Source organism: Dasypus novemcinctus, chromosome 15 (genome assembly GCF_030445035.2).
Source record: "Dasypus novemcinctus isolate mDasNov1 chromosome 15, mDasNov1.1.hap2, whole genome shotgun sequence".
NCBI classification, from domain to species: domain Eukaryota; kingdom Metazoa; phylum Chordata; class Mammalia; order Cingulata; family Dasypodidae; genus Dasypus; species Dasypus novemcinctus.
The window spans coordinates 89,601,500-89,620,860 of record NC_080687.1 but is presented as its reverse complement, the minus strand read 5'-3'; the positions used below and the strand labels follow the sequence as shown (position 1 = coordinate 89,620,860).

Sequence of the window (19,361 nt, the reverse complement as noted above, 5' to 3'; positions counted from 1 at the left end):
AGATGTGCAGGTTTATTAACCAATCATCAGAAATAAACTGCAAAGTACCCTATCAGTATCTAAAATCATCAAAATGAAATGATAGCTTCTCAACAAACATGTACCCACCATACAAATTTTATCATTTCCAGGCTTGCAAATGTAAGGATTACTTATGATCATGAGAGAGAAAAAAAAACTATTGGCAAGCCATATTTATTTTTAATATTGCCTTTAAAATGATAAGTACAATCAGAATATGTGAGCTTTCAACCACATATTTAAAAAAGTAAAGGAAAGCTCACTTAGAGTATATGCCAATAAGTATCCCACAAAACCAGGAAAGCCTGGGCAACTGATATGAAGGGTCACTGGGTTCAGACCTCAGTAAAGAAGAACCAAAGGCCTTGTTTGGCTTGCCATCAGAAAATGCTGAGCTAACGGAACAATGTGGGGCTGGGAAGGAAATGCTGATGGACCCTGAAATCGGGTAAGTTCAAGTCCTGCTGACAAGGTAAGTGCCTTCTAAGAGAAGCAGCCACCCTCCACCCTCCCTACTCCAATGTGGTTGGAGAACCAGTAGCATCACTGGTTCACCAGGAGATTTTCAGAAGTGCAGAATTTCGGCACCAGCACCCCACTCCCAGAGCATTCATGGGAATCTGCATTTTAACGAGATCCCAGGTGATACCAACGCACATCAAAGTTGAAGACCTAATGCCTTAAAATGTCAAATATGCAAATATAGGTTTGGATATACAAGAAGAGATTTTTCTGCTATTATAATGATTCCAAAATTCACTAGATATACTCTGGTTTCTCCTCAGATCATATAACTCTTTTGCCTTTTACAGAACTCATTAGACAGAAATTTTAAATTTTGATCACAAGGAACACCAGTTAGGACAAAAATACCACAATAGTTCATAATGGTTCATGATCAAAGTAAAAAACATATGATGCAAAGATTTTGTCCCCTTACTCTTACTCCCCTTACTCTTTAAAAAATGCCCATACCCAGACCACATCCCAGGTTAATTAAATCAGCATCTCTGAAAAAAGGCCAATTGTACTGTTCCCGAAGTGTTTCTAATATGCAGTGAGAACCACTGTTTTGGAAGAAACATTAGAGCTAAATACACATAAATTTTCGCCAACTGTTTTCCCCAAATCATGAAGGAATGGCATAATTAATTTTTATATAATCTTTTATTTTCTTACTTAAAGATCATAGATTAGAAAAAAATTTTAGTAGGACGGAAAAGCCATCAAGAGCTGGTCTCAACTCTGATTAGCACAGAGGTAGCTGGGTATTTTAAAGAAACGGAGGAAGGGACTTGTGAAACTGGAAAAGTCCTGAGAGGGACTGGAAGCAGTCTGAGGGGTTCTGGCAATCGGTGTACAGAAAGGTAGTTGTGCAGTCTGTCTGAGAACAGTACAGTCATGCAGTCCTTTCAAGTGTAGTACATTATGTGGTTTAACGGTAGGTAGTGTGCTATCTTAGGTAAGAGCTAGGATGGGTACAGAGCCTGCCCAGGGACAGGGCCTACCATTAGGGAAGTTCACACTAAGGTTTGGGCAAGGACACAGGGCCAAGTAGAATCTCTTACAAGGATTGAAAGTCCCTCCTCTTGTTCAAGAGAGGAGTTATTTCTCATAGAACAAGTAGAGATGTTCCGGGTATTGCCGTGGAGTCCTCCAGAGGAGTCCAGCTGTTGCTTCCAACCACTGTGCAATTTGCAGGGAAAAGAGGTAGCAGAAATGTTGACCAAGGATGTTTAATAATCTCAGCAGTGGTGGCTCGGCTGTCCCATGGAAGTGAAGGTGCACTTTCCAGAGAGCTTTCTGTCAATATGCTGCTTTGATCTACAGCCTTGCATTCTTTCCTTTTAATCTGAGGAACTCCCTTTAGCATTGCTTATGGGGCAGGTCTAGTGGTGATGAATTCCCTCAGCTTTTGCTTATCCACCAATGTCTTCAATCTCTCCCTCATTTTTGAAAGACAGATATAAAATTCTTGGCTGGCCATTGCTTTTCTGAGCATTTTAAATATTTAAATATTTTGTCCCACTGCCATCTTGCCTCCATGGGTCTGATCACAAATCAGCACCTAATCTTATTGGGGCTCCTTGAACATGACATGTTGTTTCTCACTTGCAGCTTTCAGATTCTTTCTTTGTCTGTGGCATATGACATATGAGATAATGTGCCTGGGTGTGGATATCTTTGAGTTTATCCTGCTTGGGATTCACTGAGATCTTTGAATGTGTATACTCACATTTTGCTAAATTTGGGGAGTTTCTGTCATTATTTCTTTAAATATTCCTGCTTCCCACCTTGCTCTTTCTTCTCCTGAGCCTCCCATATATCTATATCAGTGTCCTCAGTGGTGGCCCTGTTCACTTTTCTTCATTTTTGCTTTTTGCTCCTTAATCTGAATCATTTCAAATGTCTTACCTTCAAGTTCTCTGATTGTTTCTGATGTCAGCTTCAATCTGCTATTCCAGGGAAGTGGACTTGGCCCAGTAGTTAGGGCGTCCGTCTACCACATGGGAGGTCCACGGTTCAAACCCCGGGCCTCGTTGACCCGTGTGGAGCTGGCCCATGCGCAGTGCTGATGTGTGCAAGGAGTGCCGTGCCACGCAGGGGTGTCCCCCGCATAGGGGAGCCCCACGTGCAAGGAGTGCGCCCCATAAGGAGAGCCTCCCAGCACGAAAGAAAGTGCAGCCTGCCCAAGAATGGTGCCGCACACATGGAGAGCTGACACAACAAGATGACGCAACAAAAAGAAACACAGATTCCTGTGCCGCTGACAACAACAGAAGTGGACAAAGAAGATGCAGCAAATAGACATGGAGAACAGACAACCAGGGCAGGAGGGGGGGGGGTGGGAAGGGGAGAGAAATAAATAAATAAATAAATCTTAGGGGAAAAAAATCTGCTACTCCTATATTTCTGTTTGGTTCTTTTTAAAATGTACTTTTCTTTATTGAGATTCTCATTTTGTTCATATATAATTTTCCTTATATCTTCTAGTTCTCCATTTTTTCCTTTATCTCTTTGAGCATACTGAATATGATTTTTTAAAAGTCTTTGGTATATCCAAAGTCTGGTCTTTGTTGATGGTTTCAGATGTTTAAACTCACTGCTTTGGGTGGGGCATCATTTGTTTCTTTTCTTATACTCTTTTGTTGCACACTGTACATTTTAATGTTTTAATATGTTAACTCTGGGATTTATTTAGTGAGCTTTTTAAGTTAAGCTCATTTATTCACTGAGCTTCTTTAAGTCCAGCTAGTGATATGACAGACTTTCCCTTGAGTGCTAGGAGCTAACAAAAACAAAGAAACCAATGCAAAGAACACCTTTCATAGTCTTTGCAAATCGGTTCTGTGTTGGCTGATGTTCTCCTTCAGAGCTTAACCCTTCTACCAAAGAAATCAGCCTGAAACAAAAGTACAGGGTCCTCTCATCTGTCTGTTGTTGTTGTTGTTTTCTGAGCATGTGTCTTATTCATGACTTTGGAAATTCGCTGATTTTCTGGGATCTGAGTGCTCCCTCTTCTCCCTATAAAATAGACTTCCCACCCTCTTTTATGCACTCTATTGTATGACTTAAGGCTAGTATTCTTTGCCCCAGGCTGCTTTGAGTTGGTTGTTTCTTACATTGATTTAGCTGTCTACAAGCTATCTCTGTGTTCAGGGCAAGTTCTGGGGGGATAAGCCAGAGACAAGTTTCCTGGTTTAGTCCTTCAGGCTGCCATTGTATAAATTGGCATCAACATACATATATGCACCCCATTATGCACATGAGGGTTACATTGTTCCCTCTGGAAGAGAACCCACAATGAGAGTGCTGGCTGGTTCCATACCAAGCCAGGGAGGGGATAAGGAAAGGATCAGCAGAGGTACCACAAGCTTTTCCTACTGTTCTTGAGTTGCTCTTTTCTTGATTCTGTACTGGCAGTTACGGCAAACTTCTAACTGATGCTGCTGCCAGCTTTTATTGGTTATTCAAGGATTCTGTGGGAGAATGGAATCCTGGGGCATCTCATGCCACTATCTTGGTCAAATACTAGAAATTTATTTTAACTTACAATCAAATGTCTTTCTCATTTCAGTACCCTTCCTTAAATGGAGACCAGGCGATAAGAGAGGAGCAGAAGAAGTTCAGGAATGCAAGGCCACCCATGCACACAGGTAAATGAGCACACACAGAGGTGAATGAGGGCCTTTAGCAGAAGAAATTACAGGGCAGGGCAGGAAGCATGAATGGTACTGTACTCTTGAAAAGGTTCATGGAGGACTGAGCGAATCTCTTACCCCACAACAGCCACTGGTAAAAGGAAATTAGGATAGAGGGTTTGCATAACTGAAAAATTACACTATTTTGTCTATTTTGTTAACTAATTAGATAACTTTTTCATATTACAAGTTAGAAATAAATATATTTGTAGTGTTGCAAATCATTCGAGAAGCCTTTTCAGTAAATTAAGCACACCAGGCACTAGGCAACATGCTGCAAATAAGGTAGTAAGTACAACAGGCAGTCCTGACCTTCCTGGAACTTAGACTTGACTGAGGAAGACAGAAATTTTTTTTTAAATCACAGTAAATGACTTCATTATACCTAGAAATGTCTGAAAACATTAAATCAATATTGATTATCTGATTTTAAATGTACTTATCAGAGGATGTGGTTCTTATGAAATGAACTCTCAACTTTTTTATGAAATCATTTGCAGGGTAAATGAGGCAGGATGCTTGACATTTGTGCTACTTCGTTATCTGTTTTTCAAAGAGGCAACCTGCACACCTCTACATCAGATTTCCATCATCACTGCTCTCCTGGGTAGCAGCCTGGGAGGCTGATGTGTGCACGTAGGGAGATTGGAGGAAGGAGTTAAAAGGGTAAAAAAGCTTGCGTTCTCTGAAAATCTTATCTTGTAGCTAAACTCTAAACTTTGAAAATAGTTCTATGAATGTCCAAAAAAACACAAATTTTACAAGAAATTTTTGCCTTTTGGAAGGCTTTTTTTCTTTTGTAAACCAAACTATGAATACTATGTAGTAAATATATAGCGCAAACCACATGTTATTTTCTCTCTGGCAAGGTTGGTAGGGGAAAAGCCAATCTACACTGGACCTAGTACATTTCTTTTTCATCTAGACACTGGCAAGCTGCAAATATTCAGAAGGCTGATTCATTTTTAACTATTCAAGCTTGAGTTGAGGAAAGAAAAATGAAAACACAGTCACTAAATTTTACGCTATGCTGGACATTCTTCTAAACGCACTGAAAATGCTTTTTCTTGAGGATTTGCTTACTTTCTTTTCCCCACCTTTAAATAAAAAACCAATGAAACTGGCTCCTTTTTCTCATTTTTTCTTTACTGTAAACTGCAGACATGAGACGTGATATGAAATAATTTCATTCTCATTCAAATACATTCAGAAGCCCCCAGCCACTGAGACACACTTCAGTGGAAATTTTTTAAAATCTACCATGTCTTACTTGATGCTAGGTTTGAACCTAAAGAAATTCATGTTAGTGAAAATGTGAAATCAGTGACAGGTCAGAATGAGTCTATTCTCTTAGTTAGAACTTTTTTAAAAAAATGGCCTTATATGTATATAAAAGTAGAAGTAATAACAGAGTGAACCCCATGGACTCATCACTCAGTTTCATGGCTAGTCTCGTTTTATCAATACCCAATACCCAACTTCATGCTTAACCCTCCTTCTCTCCACCAATCACTGTGAAACAAATTCCAGACATCATATCATTTCCTTTTAAATATTTCAGAATGTTTCTTTAAGAGTATACCTCCTTTAACTACCCAGCATAGACACCATATCCAGAAAAATGCCACCAGATCTAGTATTCATATGAACACACCATGCCCGGAAGTACTTCTTCACTGAAGGAGATAACCTTCTAAAACTGAAGTAGAAAATCAAGTTCAGGGAAATGGCTGAAATATTCCACATAAGTGGATTATTATAGAGACCCAATCTTCATGGCATTTGGGGAACCTGTACCCAGAAATCTGAAGACATTAAATTCTCCAAATGAAACCTCTCTAGCTAGGCTCACTAACTTAGATGTTTACTTTAGGGAAAGACTTTGAGATTTTTACTATCATCCACTTGCCATCAAGACTTGATTACAGTGGTTATTATAATCATCGGTCCTCAGATCGGACCTCTCTGAACTCTGAAATACTGATACTGAGAATTCCTACAAGAGAGGGGAACCGTAACAAGAGCCCAGATCCCTCTTTACTACCTGGCCACGCGGAGCCCACGGTTCCTGCCTGGCTACGTTCGCTACTCATGGGCTCTAGAAGGCACTCGTTCTCTCTGCTCTTTCCACACTGTCTCATTGGTTCACTATTTTGCTACGAAATGTCATATCCCTAAGGTCTTGGAGATAACAAAAGGTGGAGAACCAGAACATTTTCCGTCCCTTTTCTGAATGCTGCTTCCTCGGTTGATTAAGAATTTTTAAGTCTTTGGTTGTAGGCCATTTAAAGACAGAACCCTGTCAAGCATCTTTATAAGCCCCTCCATTACTTGGCACCTCACCATGCACACAGTAGGGGAACAATGTATGTGGAATAAATAGTTTACTCCCATTCCATAGCTTTTAATAGTGTCATGTGGGCACTCAATATCCAAGCATTAAATGGGGGGAGAGACAATATACTGGATGGGAAACTGGATAAACCACTCATTCTTGATGGCAGCCTGCTCCAATGAAAGAAAACCATCTCATCACTTCCATATAGATTGGTGTAATCTATGTTGCTAGTAAAATACTCAAACATGTTCTTTCTAGGAAAAAAATCATATTCTTTCAACTAGTAAAGCTTATTTTTATTAATATGCAAATAAAAATTTCTGAAATATTGCTCATAGCACTCCTCTCGTTTCAGAAGGTAAAGTAAGTTCCACAAAAAGCAAACTAGTGAATGATGAATATTTAACAAAACTCCGATGATTAAAAGCAATGGCCATTAAGATGCTGGTGCCAAGCTAGTGCCAAGTCCTCTATAGCCCAAGCAATGCCATAATTTGGTGCATCCAGTTTGGTTTAGTAATCACCTTTTTGAATCTGAAAACCAAAGAAGTCCAAACCCGACTCTCTTTTCCCATAAAAAAAAAAAATGCACAGTCAGCCCCCCACTTCCTTTGAGAAAGAGCTCACAGCACCAGACAAGAATATTTGAATGAATCCAACCAACTGCACTGCAATTTCCAAGAAAACACAAGAGCATAAACCACCAGAAAGCATAATATTACAAATTTACCCCTTCCTTTCTACTATCTCCCAGCAGTTCTGAGCCGCTGTGCCGGATCACCTCATTTTTAAAAAAGAAAAAAAAAAAGATTGGTTATTTGCTAAATTTATAGCGAGGCTGTGCCAGGGAAGAAAACTGAACCATTACTTCCAAACACAGCCCCACCACCACACGTCTTGCTGCCTTCCTTCGGCCACCTCAATGAAAAGGCACAGGCTTCTGTTCCTCCAGCCCTGCCGGCAGCGGGGACCCACACGACAGCGCAGCGGCAGCCCTCAAGGCCCCTGCCTCGCCACCGTGCTTCTCTAGCCACGCTTGGCCATTGGTCCCCTCTGATGACCTGGGCATCACCATCAGGTGCTCCAGCGACCTTCCGCTCTGCGCGCCCGCGAACCACTGAAAGCCCAAAGCTGCCATCGCCAGGAACTGAAATCCCCCAGAGGGCGGGCGGGAAGGAAGGGGATGACACCTCAGCGAAGGCTCAATTTCTTCCTAAGTGGGCCTTAATTGGTTCTCATCTCCAAGTGAGAAATGAAAGGGGGAAAAAGTTTGCAAATCTCTTCCAATCACAGGTGAGCGGCCAGCGCTGCCGCTTGGGGGGAAATTCAAACCAAGTAGACTAAGCCAGGCTGGCCTCGGGCACTGCGATGCAGCAGGGCAGGGATGCAGCGCGGGCTGCGGGAAGCCGGCAGCGGGCAGCGGGGAGCACGCCCTGCTGTCCAGAGCGCAGCCCTGCACCGCCCTGCGCCCCCGCTCTCCTGGAGCCGGACCTTCCTTTCCTTCGAGTCATTTTTCCCACCTGGAGGCCTGGGGTGCCCAGTCCGGCAGCCAGACTCAGTTTCCCCCAACAGCGGGAGGAACGAGGTCGGTGCGCCCAGGCCGCGCGTTCCTGGGGAGGCGGGTGCTCACCTGCGCTCTGAAGTAGAGGAACAAGGCGACGCTGCAGACGACCTGGCCCAGCCCCAGCCCCAGGAGGGCTACAAACATGGAGCGAGAGGCGGCGGGGGGCTGGTGCGGCGGCGGCGGCGGCGGCGGCGGGGCGTGCAGGGGGCCCTCGTGCGGGGCGCCGGAGCCGCCGCTGCCCATCTCCTCGGAGCCGCGCAGGTACTTGGTGTAGTCTCGGCTGGCGCGGCGCATGGCGCTCGCCTCCCTCGCGGGCTCCTTCCCTTCCTCCCTCTGCGGGCGGCAAACTCAAAATCCGCCGCGGGGCCGGCGCGGGCCGAGGCGGGGCTTCGAGCGTGGGGCGCTCGGAGCGGGGCGGCGGCTCCCGGGGCGCGCGGGCAGCGGGCAGAACGCCCGGCCGCCCCAACTCTTATAAAGCGCCTCCCGAGGGCTGCGCTCGGGAGCCAATCAGCCCCGGGCCAGGCTGCCTCTTCCACTCCCACCTCCTGCTCCCTTCCTTTCTTTCTCTTCCCTCTCTCACTCGCTCCTAACCGCCGGGCTGCCCCGAGGAGGGGGGCGTAGGTTGCTCCAGCGGTTCTGAGACCAAGTGGGCAAGATGCCCGTGAATCCTTTGGTAAAGGATAAGGGTAGCATTACAGACGTTCCTCAAGGTAGTTCGCTGTTCTGAGCCTCAGTTTACTCCATTGGATTTACTAACTGATCTCTAAAGCTTCTTCTTATCCATCCCCTACCCCCCGCCCAGGAACATCTTCCGGGATCTTGAGGGTTCAGCCTCTAGCATGGTTCCAAATAAAGTATTTTGGTAGTCTTAGAAAATTCCAGAACCCATTCCCAAATCTCTGCTTCTGCGCCCTCAAAGTGGCTTTGAGCGAGGCAGGTTTTGAACGTGTTAGCAGAAAGCCTACAGATACCAACCCCGGAAGGAGGGCTCACCCCACATCATTCAGGGAAGAGGGATACCAACAAAGCTGAAGATGTAATTGTTAGTTTCTTTGCTAAAAGAGCCCATTCCGCGGCTTTGAAACAGTCTCTTCAGAATTGTGCTCCTTGGTATTGCAATGAAAATATCATCATTGCTTAAATTGACGTATCTTTAGAGGAAAGGTGCCGGCCAAATTAAACATCACTAAAACTTAAGATGTTTCTAATTTTTAATTGCTACTTTTTTTTTTTTTTTTTTTTTGCTTTGCAGCCTCCTTTTGCATGGTTCTCTAAATGCGGCATCTCTCGGTTATTAAAGCTTGAATTCTAAATTGAACAGTTGGACCTGAGCACGTGCTGAAGTAGAGCAACCATGTTGGGCAGAGAAAACACAAAAACAAATCGAATGTGTTCTTCACATTTAAACATGCTTTTAGCTTTTATATGTTCATGTATATCAAATGTGATAGTGAAAGAAAAAATAATTTCTACATGTCAACATGGAAACAATAAGCATTTGTGTTCTACTTCATGCAGTCCTTACCCCTCTTCCTATTTTTTGTCAACTTCAGAAATTAGTGGGTTGGTTTTGTTCCTGTATTTTGTCCTTTTTACAAATATTAATTAGGATCAAAGATTTTTTAAATGTGTTATAGCAACTAAACCCATGATGACTTTACCATGGCCCCTTCCACTTTTGTTTTTATTTTTTTGTTTTTATTAAAGTTAATAGATCACATAGAATGTTACATTAAAAAAAAATGTAAGAGGTTCCCATATAACCCACATCCCACCCCCATCATTTTTGTAAATTGTATTCTTTTAAAGATACATACATCACAAAAAAAGTTACATTATAAAAAAACATAAGCTGTTCCCCTATACCCCCCTCCCCCCACCGACTCCTCCCACACTAACAACCTCCCCCATCGTTGTGGCACACTCATCACACTCGGTGAACACATTTTGGAGCACTGCTGCACCACGTGGATGATAGTTTACTCTGTAGTTCACACTCTCCCCCAGTACGTTCAGTGGGTTATGGCAGGATATATAATGCCCAGCATTTGACCCTGCAATATCATTTAGTATAACTCCAAAGTCCCAAAAAAAATGCCCCCTCATCACATCTCTTCTTCCCACTAGGGAGTGGGAAGTTGCCCTCAGCAACTACTGTGGTCAGTTTGTCCCTGTCAATAATACAATTTCTTCTATTAGTAGTCACAAAAGTTTTATAGTAGAATATCAGTAAGTCCACTCTAATCCATATTTCATTTCTCCATTCTGTGGGCCCTGGGATAGTGATGTCCACTCCACCTCTATATTGAGAGGGGGCTTAGATTCCACATGGATGATGGATGCAATTCTCCTGCTTGCAGATGTAGGCACTCTCAGTTCCCTGGTGTGGTGATTGACCACCTTCAACTCCCTGTTAGCTGACCTGTGTAAGTCCAATGAACCAGAGAGCAGGAGTTGCAACTCCACTGAGGCTCAGGACCCAGCTGGCACATGGACAGTCCAGAGATTCAGGTCTCCTGAGTATACACCAACACTAGCACCAACCACAGGTTCAGTAAAAGTGACAGAAGAGGCATGTGTGGAAAGGTCACATCTGAGTCCAACTCCATCACACTCAGGGACACAAATTCCAAAGTAGGGCCCACTGACATGGTACTGAGCTCCAGAGCTATCTGTCATTACCATATCCCTGTGGACTGCCGTAGCCCTCAGGAGAACCAGTACCTGAGGTTGTATCCACTTTGGTTGTTTCTGGGGTCCTCCTGAGGATTGCATAAGCATAACCCCTCTGATGACCACCTGACTCTTCTTTTGAAGACTCTTAGCCATATAAACTCATTTGTCTTTGCCATTTCCCCCTTTTATTCCAGGTCAAAAAGCAGTTTTTAACACATGATCCTACATGTGGGCTCAGATATTCTGCTGGTCTGAGTTGACCCTTTTATTCAAGGACTTTTTCTATTTACATCACCAGCTGGTGCTTGGTAGTAATCCGTCGGCACCAGGGAGGCTCATCCCTGGGAGTCATGTTCAACACTGGGTGGAATGTAATGCATTTACATGCTGAGTTTGGCTTAGAGAGTGGCCACCTTTGAGCAACATGGAGGCTCTCAGGAGGTAACTCTTAGGCATCCTGCAGCTCTAGGCCTAGTTCATATTTCAGGCACACAGACTCATAAGCATAGTCATCAGTATCAAGGGCTCATTGTTGGAAAATCCTTCTTTGTTGGTCTTTGCCGTTGCACTTGGGGGATTGTTGCTGTTCCATGGGGAATGTGATAGAGCTCCCCTGGCTAGGAACTCAGCACTCCCTCAGTTGTCATTTTCAACTGTTATCCAAACATTTTTATGTCCCCTATATACATGCCCTGGAGAACCCCCTCCCAACCATGTGTCCCCCCATCAATAACACCCCACACCAGTGTTCCTCCCCTGCCATAGTTGAACCCCTCTGTGGTCCAAAACTTCTTCAACAATGAAGCCTAATATATTGCCAAATTCAATTAATAGTAAAATGAAATATAGTGATGGGTTTAAAGATTAGAAATATACATGCTAATTTAGAAATACTAAGATAAAATAAAAATAAATTGGTGTATTAATAAAAATGAACAATGTTGTAAAGATTTTTTTTTAATGATTCACCTTTCATCACTGTAATAGATGTTGCCCTGTATGTACAGTGTCAAGGCACTTTCTTTCATTTCATCGGCAGTGTCTATATCCATTCCTTTAAAAAAATTTTTTTTTCTAGTTTTTAATTTTGCCTTCAAAAAAGTTTTAGATCACAGTAATTCACATAAACAATATATGGAACTCCCATATAACCAATATCAAACCCTTTCCCCCTTCCCCAGGAATGATCTTTTAACATGTCCATGTTATATTTGCTGCAGCTGATGTACAGATTTTGAAACATAGTTTTCGAACATGGTTCCATTTTAGTTTAAATTATGGTTTATATTTTAGACTGTACAATTTTCTAAAATTTAGTTTCCTGATGTTTTACATTATGGTTTACATTTTAGCTTATAAGCGTGTATACTTTTTTGGTGTACGTTAACATTTCCTATATCCATTGTTACTTAATCTTGTGGAGCACTTCCATTGCCCTCCAGTTGCTCTGCTTACGTCTATTCTTTACCTCTCTCCTGCTCCCCTCAGGTCCCACAGTGACAATCAATCTTCACTACTTGAGGGACCAGATTTACAGATACTTGCAACAATGTTGAGCGCTTGACACACTAGACAGCCCCAACCCATGGGGAGCCACCAATTCTCTTGAGAGACACAATTCTCTCTGTTTGAGAACATCAGGTCTCCCCAGGACATGGGTACACTTCACACTCATTGTATGGTCTCCACCCAATAATTTAACACACTATGACAAACTGAGCACTCACACACTCCCAAGCAGCCTGCTCCTATACCAGATGCCCCCCCTCCTTAGGCACCTTAAACATGTAATCCTTCCTTATTATATTTTCTAAAGAGTTTTCTCAACCTTATAGTTTCAACCATATACCTCAGATTCTCCCATATTCAACTGTTCCCCCTGGCCCTCCCTCCAATTCCTTGGGCCATCTGACCCATACTCCCAACCTTATTCCCCCTCAAGCCCTCAAAGCTCCACCCAATGGTATCCCTGTGCCCCCATCTTATCTCTTCCCTGTACAAACACTTAATCCCAGCTTATCATAGACTTCACCCATGTAGGTGTCAGCTCATAACCTTCTTCTCCCCCCACCCCAAAGTTCTTTAGGCTATCTTCTAGTCTCTAGTTCTCTGAGACAGTTTGCTTTGCTTGTTTCATGTCAGAGAGGTCGTGTAGTATTTGTCCTTTAATGCCTGACTTGCTTCACTCAGCATAAAGTCTTCAAGATTCATTCATCTTATCACGTGTGTTTGTACTGTATTCTTTCTTATACCTGGGTAGTATTCCATTGTATGTATAATCCACATTTTATTTATCCATTCATCTGTTGATGGGCGTTTGGGCTGATTCCAGTTTTTGTCAATAGTGAATAATGTTGCTATGAACATTGGTGTACATATATCGGTTTGTGTCATCATTTTCAGTTCCTCTGTGTATACACCCAGCAGAGGAATTACTGGGTCATATGGCAAACCTATAACTAACTTTTTGAGAAACTGCCAAACTGTCCTTCAGAATGGCTGGATCCTTCTGCATTCCCACCAGCAGTGGACAAGAGTTCCCATTCCTCTACATCCTCTTCAGCACTTGTAGTCTTCTGTTTTTTTGATAACTGCCAGTCTTATGGGAGTAAGATGGTATCTCATGGTAGTTTTGATTTGCATTTCCCTAATAGCTAGTGATTTTGAGCATTTTTTCATGTGCTTTTTAGCCATTTGTATTTCTTCTTTGGAGAAGTGTCTATTCAGGTCTTTCACCCATTTTTCAAATGGGTTGTTTGTCTTTTTATTTTCAAGGTATAGAAATTCTTTATATATGCAGGATATAAGTCTCCTATCAGATATATGGTTACCAAATATTTTCTCCCATTGGGTAGGCTCTCTTTTCACTTACTTGACAAATTCCTTTGAATTGCAAAAGGCTTTAATTTTGAAAGAAGTCCCATTTATCTATGTGTTCTTTTGCTGCTCGTGCTTTGGGTATACAGTTCATGAAGCCACTTCCTATTACAAGGTCCTGCAGATGCTTCCCTATATTGTTTTCCAAGGTCTTTATGGTCTTGGCTCTTATATTTAGGTCTTTCAGCCATCTTGAGTTGATTTTTCTATAAGGTGTGAGATGGTAGTCCTCTTTCCTTCTTTCGCATATGGATGTCCAATTCTCTAGGCACTATTTGTTGAAGAGGCCATTCTCTTCCAGTTGAGTGGGTTTAATGGCCTTGTTGAATATCAGATGACTGTGTATATGAGGATCTATATCAGAACTCTCAGTTCAGTTCCATTGGTCAGTGTATCTATCCTTGTGCCAATACCATGCCATTTTTACTACTGTAGCTTTGTAATACATTTTGAAGTCAGGTAGTGTGATTCCTCTGATTTCATTTTTCTTTTTCAATATGTCTTTGGCTATTCAGGGCCTCTTTCCTTTCCAAATAAATGTCATAGTTAGTTTTTCTAGTTCATTAAAAAATGTCATATTGATTTTTATTGGAATTGCATTGAGTCTGTAGATCAGTTTTGGTAGGATAGACATCTTAATAATATTTAGTCTTCCTATCCATGAACAGGGAATATTCTTCCATTTATTTAGGTCTTCTTTGATTTCCTTGAACAATGTCATGTAGTTTTCTGTGTATAAGTCTTTTACATCTTTAGTTAAATTTATTCAAGATATTTGATTTTTTTATTTACTATTGTAAATGGTATTTGTTTCTTGAATTCCTCCTCAGATTGCTTATCATCAGTGTACAGAAATGCTACTGATTTTTGTGGAGTGATCTTATAACTTGCGACTTTACTGAACTCATTTATAAGCTCTAGAAGCTTTGTTGTAGATTTCTCAGGGCTTTCTATGTATAGCATTATGTCATCAGCAAATAGTGAAATTTTGACTTCTTCCTTTCCTCTTTGGATCCCTTTTATATATGGTTCTTGCCTCAGTGCTGGAGCAAGTACTTCTAAACAATGTCAAATAGAAAGGGTGATAGTGGACATCCTTGTCTTGTTCCTGATCTTAGAGGGAAAGATTTTAGGATTTCACCATTCTATTGTAAATGATATTAGCTGTGGGTTTTTCATATATACCCTTTATCATGTTCAGAAAGTTTCCTTCTATTCCTGTCTTTTGCAGTGTTTTTACCAGAAAAGGGTGCTGTATTTTATCTAATGCTTCTCCTGCATCTATAGATATGATCATGTGTTTTTTTCCTTCTATCTGTTTATGTGGTATATTACATTAATTGATTTTCTTATGTTGAACCATCCTTGCATACAAGGAATGAAACCCACTTGGTCATGGTGCATAATTCATTTAATGTGTTGTTGAATGCAATTAGCAAGTATTTTGTTGAGGACTTTCACATCTAGGTTCATAAGAGAGATTGGTCTGTAATTTTCTTTTCTTGTTTAGTCTTTGTTTGGCTTTGGTATTAGGGTAATGTTGGCATCATAAAATGAATTAGGCAATGTTCCTTCTATTTTGATTTTTTGGAAAAGTTTAAACAAGATTGGTGTTAGTTCTTTCTGAATGTTTGGTAGACTTCAACTGTGAAACCATCTGGCCCCAGGCTCTTCTTAGTTGGGAGGTTTTTAATGACTGATTCTATCTCTTTACTTGTGATTAGTTTGTTGAGATCACCAATTTCTTCTTTCGTCAATGTAGGCTGCTTATGTGTTTCTAGGAATTTGTCCATTTCTTCTAAATTGTCTTTCTTGTTGGAATATAGTTTTTCAAAGTATCATCTTATAATAGTCTTTATTTCAGTGGGGTCAGTGATGATATCCCCTTTCTCAGTTCTTATTTTGTGTATTTGCATTCTCCCTCTTTTTTAATTTGTTAGTCTAGGGTTTGTCAATTTTGTTGATCCTCTCAAAAGCCAGCTCTTGGTTTTGTTTATTTTTTCAATCACTTTCTTATTTTCTATTTCATTTAGCTCTGCTCTGATCTTAGTTATTTCTTTCTTTCTTCTTTCTTTGGGGTTAGCTTATTGTTTTTTTACTAATTCCTCCAATTGTGCAGTTAGTTCTTCAATTTTACCTCTTTCTTCTTTTTTGAGGTATGAATTTATAGCTATGAATTTCCCTCACAGTACTGCTTTCGCTGCATCCCGTAAGTTTTGATATGTTGTGTTATCATTTCCATTAGTTTCAAGATAGTTATTGATTTCTGTAGAGATTTTTTCCTTGACCCACTGTTTTTCTAGGAGTGTCTTGTTTAACTTCCATATCTTGGTGCCATATCTGGGTCTCTGGCCCTTGCAGATTTCCAGCTTCATTCCACTGTGGTAAGAGAAATTGTTTTGTATAATTTCAATCTTTCTGAATTCATTGAGACTTTTTCTGTGGCCTAGCATGTTGTCTATCTTGGAGAATAATCCATGTGCACTTGAGAAGAATGTATATCCTGTTGTATTTTGGTGTAATATTCTGTATATGTCTATGATGTCCAGATCTTCTTAACATATTGTTCAAAATCTTTGTTTCTTTATTGTGTTTTGAGATGTTCTGTCTGATGGTGACAGTGGTGTGTTAAAGTCCCCCACTATAATTGTCGAGGCATCTGTTCCTTCCCTTAGTTTTTGCAGTGTTTGCCTCACATATATGGAGACACCCTTGTTATGGGGCACAAATGTTTGTGATTGTTCTTTCTTCTTGAAAGATGATCTCTTTCACTAATATATAGTGTCCATCTTCGTCTCTCACAATAGTTTTGCATTTAAAGTCTATTTTGTATGATATTAACATAGCTACTCCTGCCCTTTTTTGGTTATTGTTTGTCTGTAAGATTGTTTTCCAGCCATTCACTTTCAATCTCCTTGAATCCCTTGGTCTAAGATGTGTTTCTTGTAGACAGCATATAGATGGGTCATATTTCCTTATCCAGTCTTCCAATCTGTGTCTCTTAATAGGTGAGTTTAATCCATTGACATTTAGTGTTATTACTTTCAAGGAATTACTTATATCAGCCATATTTTCTTTGGATTTGGATTTGTCATATGTTGTTTGATTTTTTTATCTCTTTTGGTTGTTTTAGTTGTTCTTACACTCTCCTCCAACTCTGTCTTTCCTGTTTTTTTCTTTCCTACTGAAGAACTCCCTTTAGTATTTCTTGAAGGGCAGGTTTCTGTTAGCTTATTCTCTCAGTTTCTGTTTATCTGTGAATATTTTGAACTCTCCATCACTTTTGAATGATAGCTTTGCTGGATAGAGTATTCTTGGTTGGAAATTCTTTTCTTTTAGTACCTTGACTATGTCATACCACTCTCTTCTTGCCTCCATGATTTCAGATGAGAAATCAGCACTTAATCTTATGGAGCCTCCTTTTTAAGTGATGGTTCTCTTTTCTCTTGCTGTCTTTAGTATTTTCTCTTTGTCTTGTGCATTGGATAATTTGACAAGTATATGTCTTGGGGTAGGCCTATTGGAATTTATTCTATTTGGGGTGTGTTGTGCCTTTGGACATGTACATGCATCTCCCTCAGTGAGTTTGGGAAGTTTTCAACCATTATTTCCTCCAAGACCCTTTCTGTCCCCTTTCCCTGCTCTTCTCCTTCTGGGATGCCTATAATGTGTATGTTTGCATGTTTTGCATTGTCATGCAGGTCCCTAAGTCCCTGCTGGATTTTTTCTATCTTTTTATCAATCAATTCTACTATCTGTTTGATTTCAGATGTACTGTCTTCCAAATCACTAATTCTTTCCTCTGCCTCTGTTATTTGCTGAGAGTGTATTTTTTATTTCTTGGATGGTGCTGTTCATCCCCATCATATCCGTTATCTTTTTGTGTATGATTACAATTCCTTCTGTATGCTCCCCAAGTGTTTTCTTAATATCCTTCATCTCTTCCTTCATTTCATTAAATTGGTCCATGATACATGTTTTGAGAGCTTCAATTAGTTGTTTGGTGTTCCACCCCTCTTCCTGGTTTTTAGTTTGTTCATTGGATTGGGTCATGTTTTCCTGCTTTTTTGGTATGGTTTGTAGTTTTTTGTTGTTGTCTTGTCATCATTGAATCTTGATGGGTTTAAGTAGCCAAAAATCAGTAAACACAGGAATAGGAAATTGAGGACGAGGAAGCACAGCAAATAAGAAATGTTGCCTGCAGCGCCTGAAATTTAAAAAAAGAAAAAAGAAGAAAAAAATAAAAAGCAAGCATGAGAAAGAGACAGGGAAAAAAGAAATAAAAGGGCCATAGGGAGATAAAGAGGAAGGAGAAACAAGAAAACAAGCCAACAAGAAAGACCAGACAAGTCCTCAAGGAAGGAATCCTCTTTGCAACTGAATAAACTGCTTAGGAGTCTGACCTTCCCCCTTTCTCCTTTCCTCACTTCCCCTCTCTCAGGGCAGTAGGAAGGCTGTGTGAGGGCTCCCAGAGGAGATTCAAATGGGTCCCTGGTGACCCAACTCTCCTCAGAAAATAATGTCTCTTAATTTCTTGAGAGAGAGCACCCACCCCTTGCCAGGAACCCTAAATATGCTTTTGTAAGCCTGCAAAACAGAACCTACTGTCCCTCTCCCTTAGGTGTTCTACAGAGGAGCTAGTTAATTTTCTGACTCCATGTTCTCCCCAGCCAAGTTTCCTATCCCAGAGTGTTTAGGTAAATCAGGTTCTCTCAGCAGATTCACCTCTCCTCTCTTCCTAGGATCTCCCCAAGTCAGCTGATATGCTCCTCCAAACTTAGTAAAAGGGGGGACCAGAAAATTGAACCTGCACTCCTTGGGTCCTCTGTACCTCCCACCTAAACCCTCCCACTCCTGAAGTTAGCCCAGCAGGCTAGGGCAATGCCAGATTTCTGAGAGTACTGGGTTTGGGAAACAGAGGCCCAGGAGAATGTGGACTCGGGGTACGTGGGTCTGTGAGATGTGGGTTGCAGGGGTTCAGGGAACACAGGCTTAGGGCTCATGCATTTAGGGGAACACGGGGCTTGGCAACTCTGCCTTGTGGTCGGTAGTTCTCAGGGGAAGCTGCAGCCCTTTGCCCCAGGGGGAAGGGATTTACCTTCCCACAGCTTCCGAGTTCAGTGTTAGAAACCCGCAGTTCTACCTTGAGGAAGCACTAATTTTGTCGCAGTCTCTCCAGATCGACATCCAGATGCCTCCTTCAGGATCGCATCACCCTCAGCCGGTCCTGGGGTCCATGTGGGTCTTTCTTGGAGAACCGTGTGGATGCTTTTTGGTCAGCTGGCAGGACCTTGATGGGCCCTGCGTCCAGCTCTCACACGCACTCCTGGGACTGCAGGGGGACTGCACGGTGGGCGTCCCTACTCCTAGTGGCCTGGCTTACCGTAAACATAAAGTCCCCTTGCTGGCCCTGAGGACAGGCACTAACTGCCTGCCAGTGGCTCCCACTCTCATGCTTCCTCCTGCTCTCACACTCCCTCCCACTCTCACCTTTCCCTCTTTTAAACAAGATTTTATGTAGCATATTTTATACACATTTTCTTTTATCTCTTACCATCTTGATCTTACAAGAAGGTCCTACAAGTCTATGAACCATGTTTCAGCTATGTTTGACACAGTAGTTTCATATACAAGTTCCTTTATTACACTCCTGTAGAGTTCCTCATATAGCATTCTATATTAG

The 19,361-nt window shown here is 41.6% G+C and overlaps 1 protein-coding gene across 1 annotated transcript in view; it reads right to left on the bottom strand.

The window, feature by feature from the left end:
- TNFSF11 (TNF superfamily member 11) overlaps positions 1–8,419 on the bottom strand; it is a 35,536-nt gene extending 27,117 nt beyond the window's left edge. Inside the window, exon 1 of the mRNA XM_004463583.3 lies at positions 8,192–8,419. Within this exon, the coding sequence (XP_004463640.1) occupies positions 8,192–8,419 (228 nt within the window). The remainder of the gene's footprint in view (positions 1–8,191) is intronic.
- Between the last annotated feature and the right edge of the window lie 10,942 nt (positions 8,420–19,361).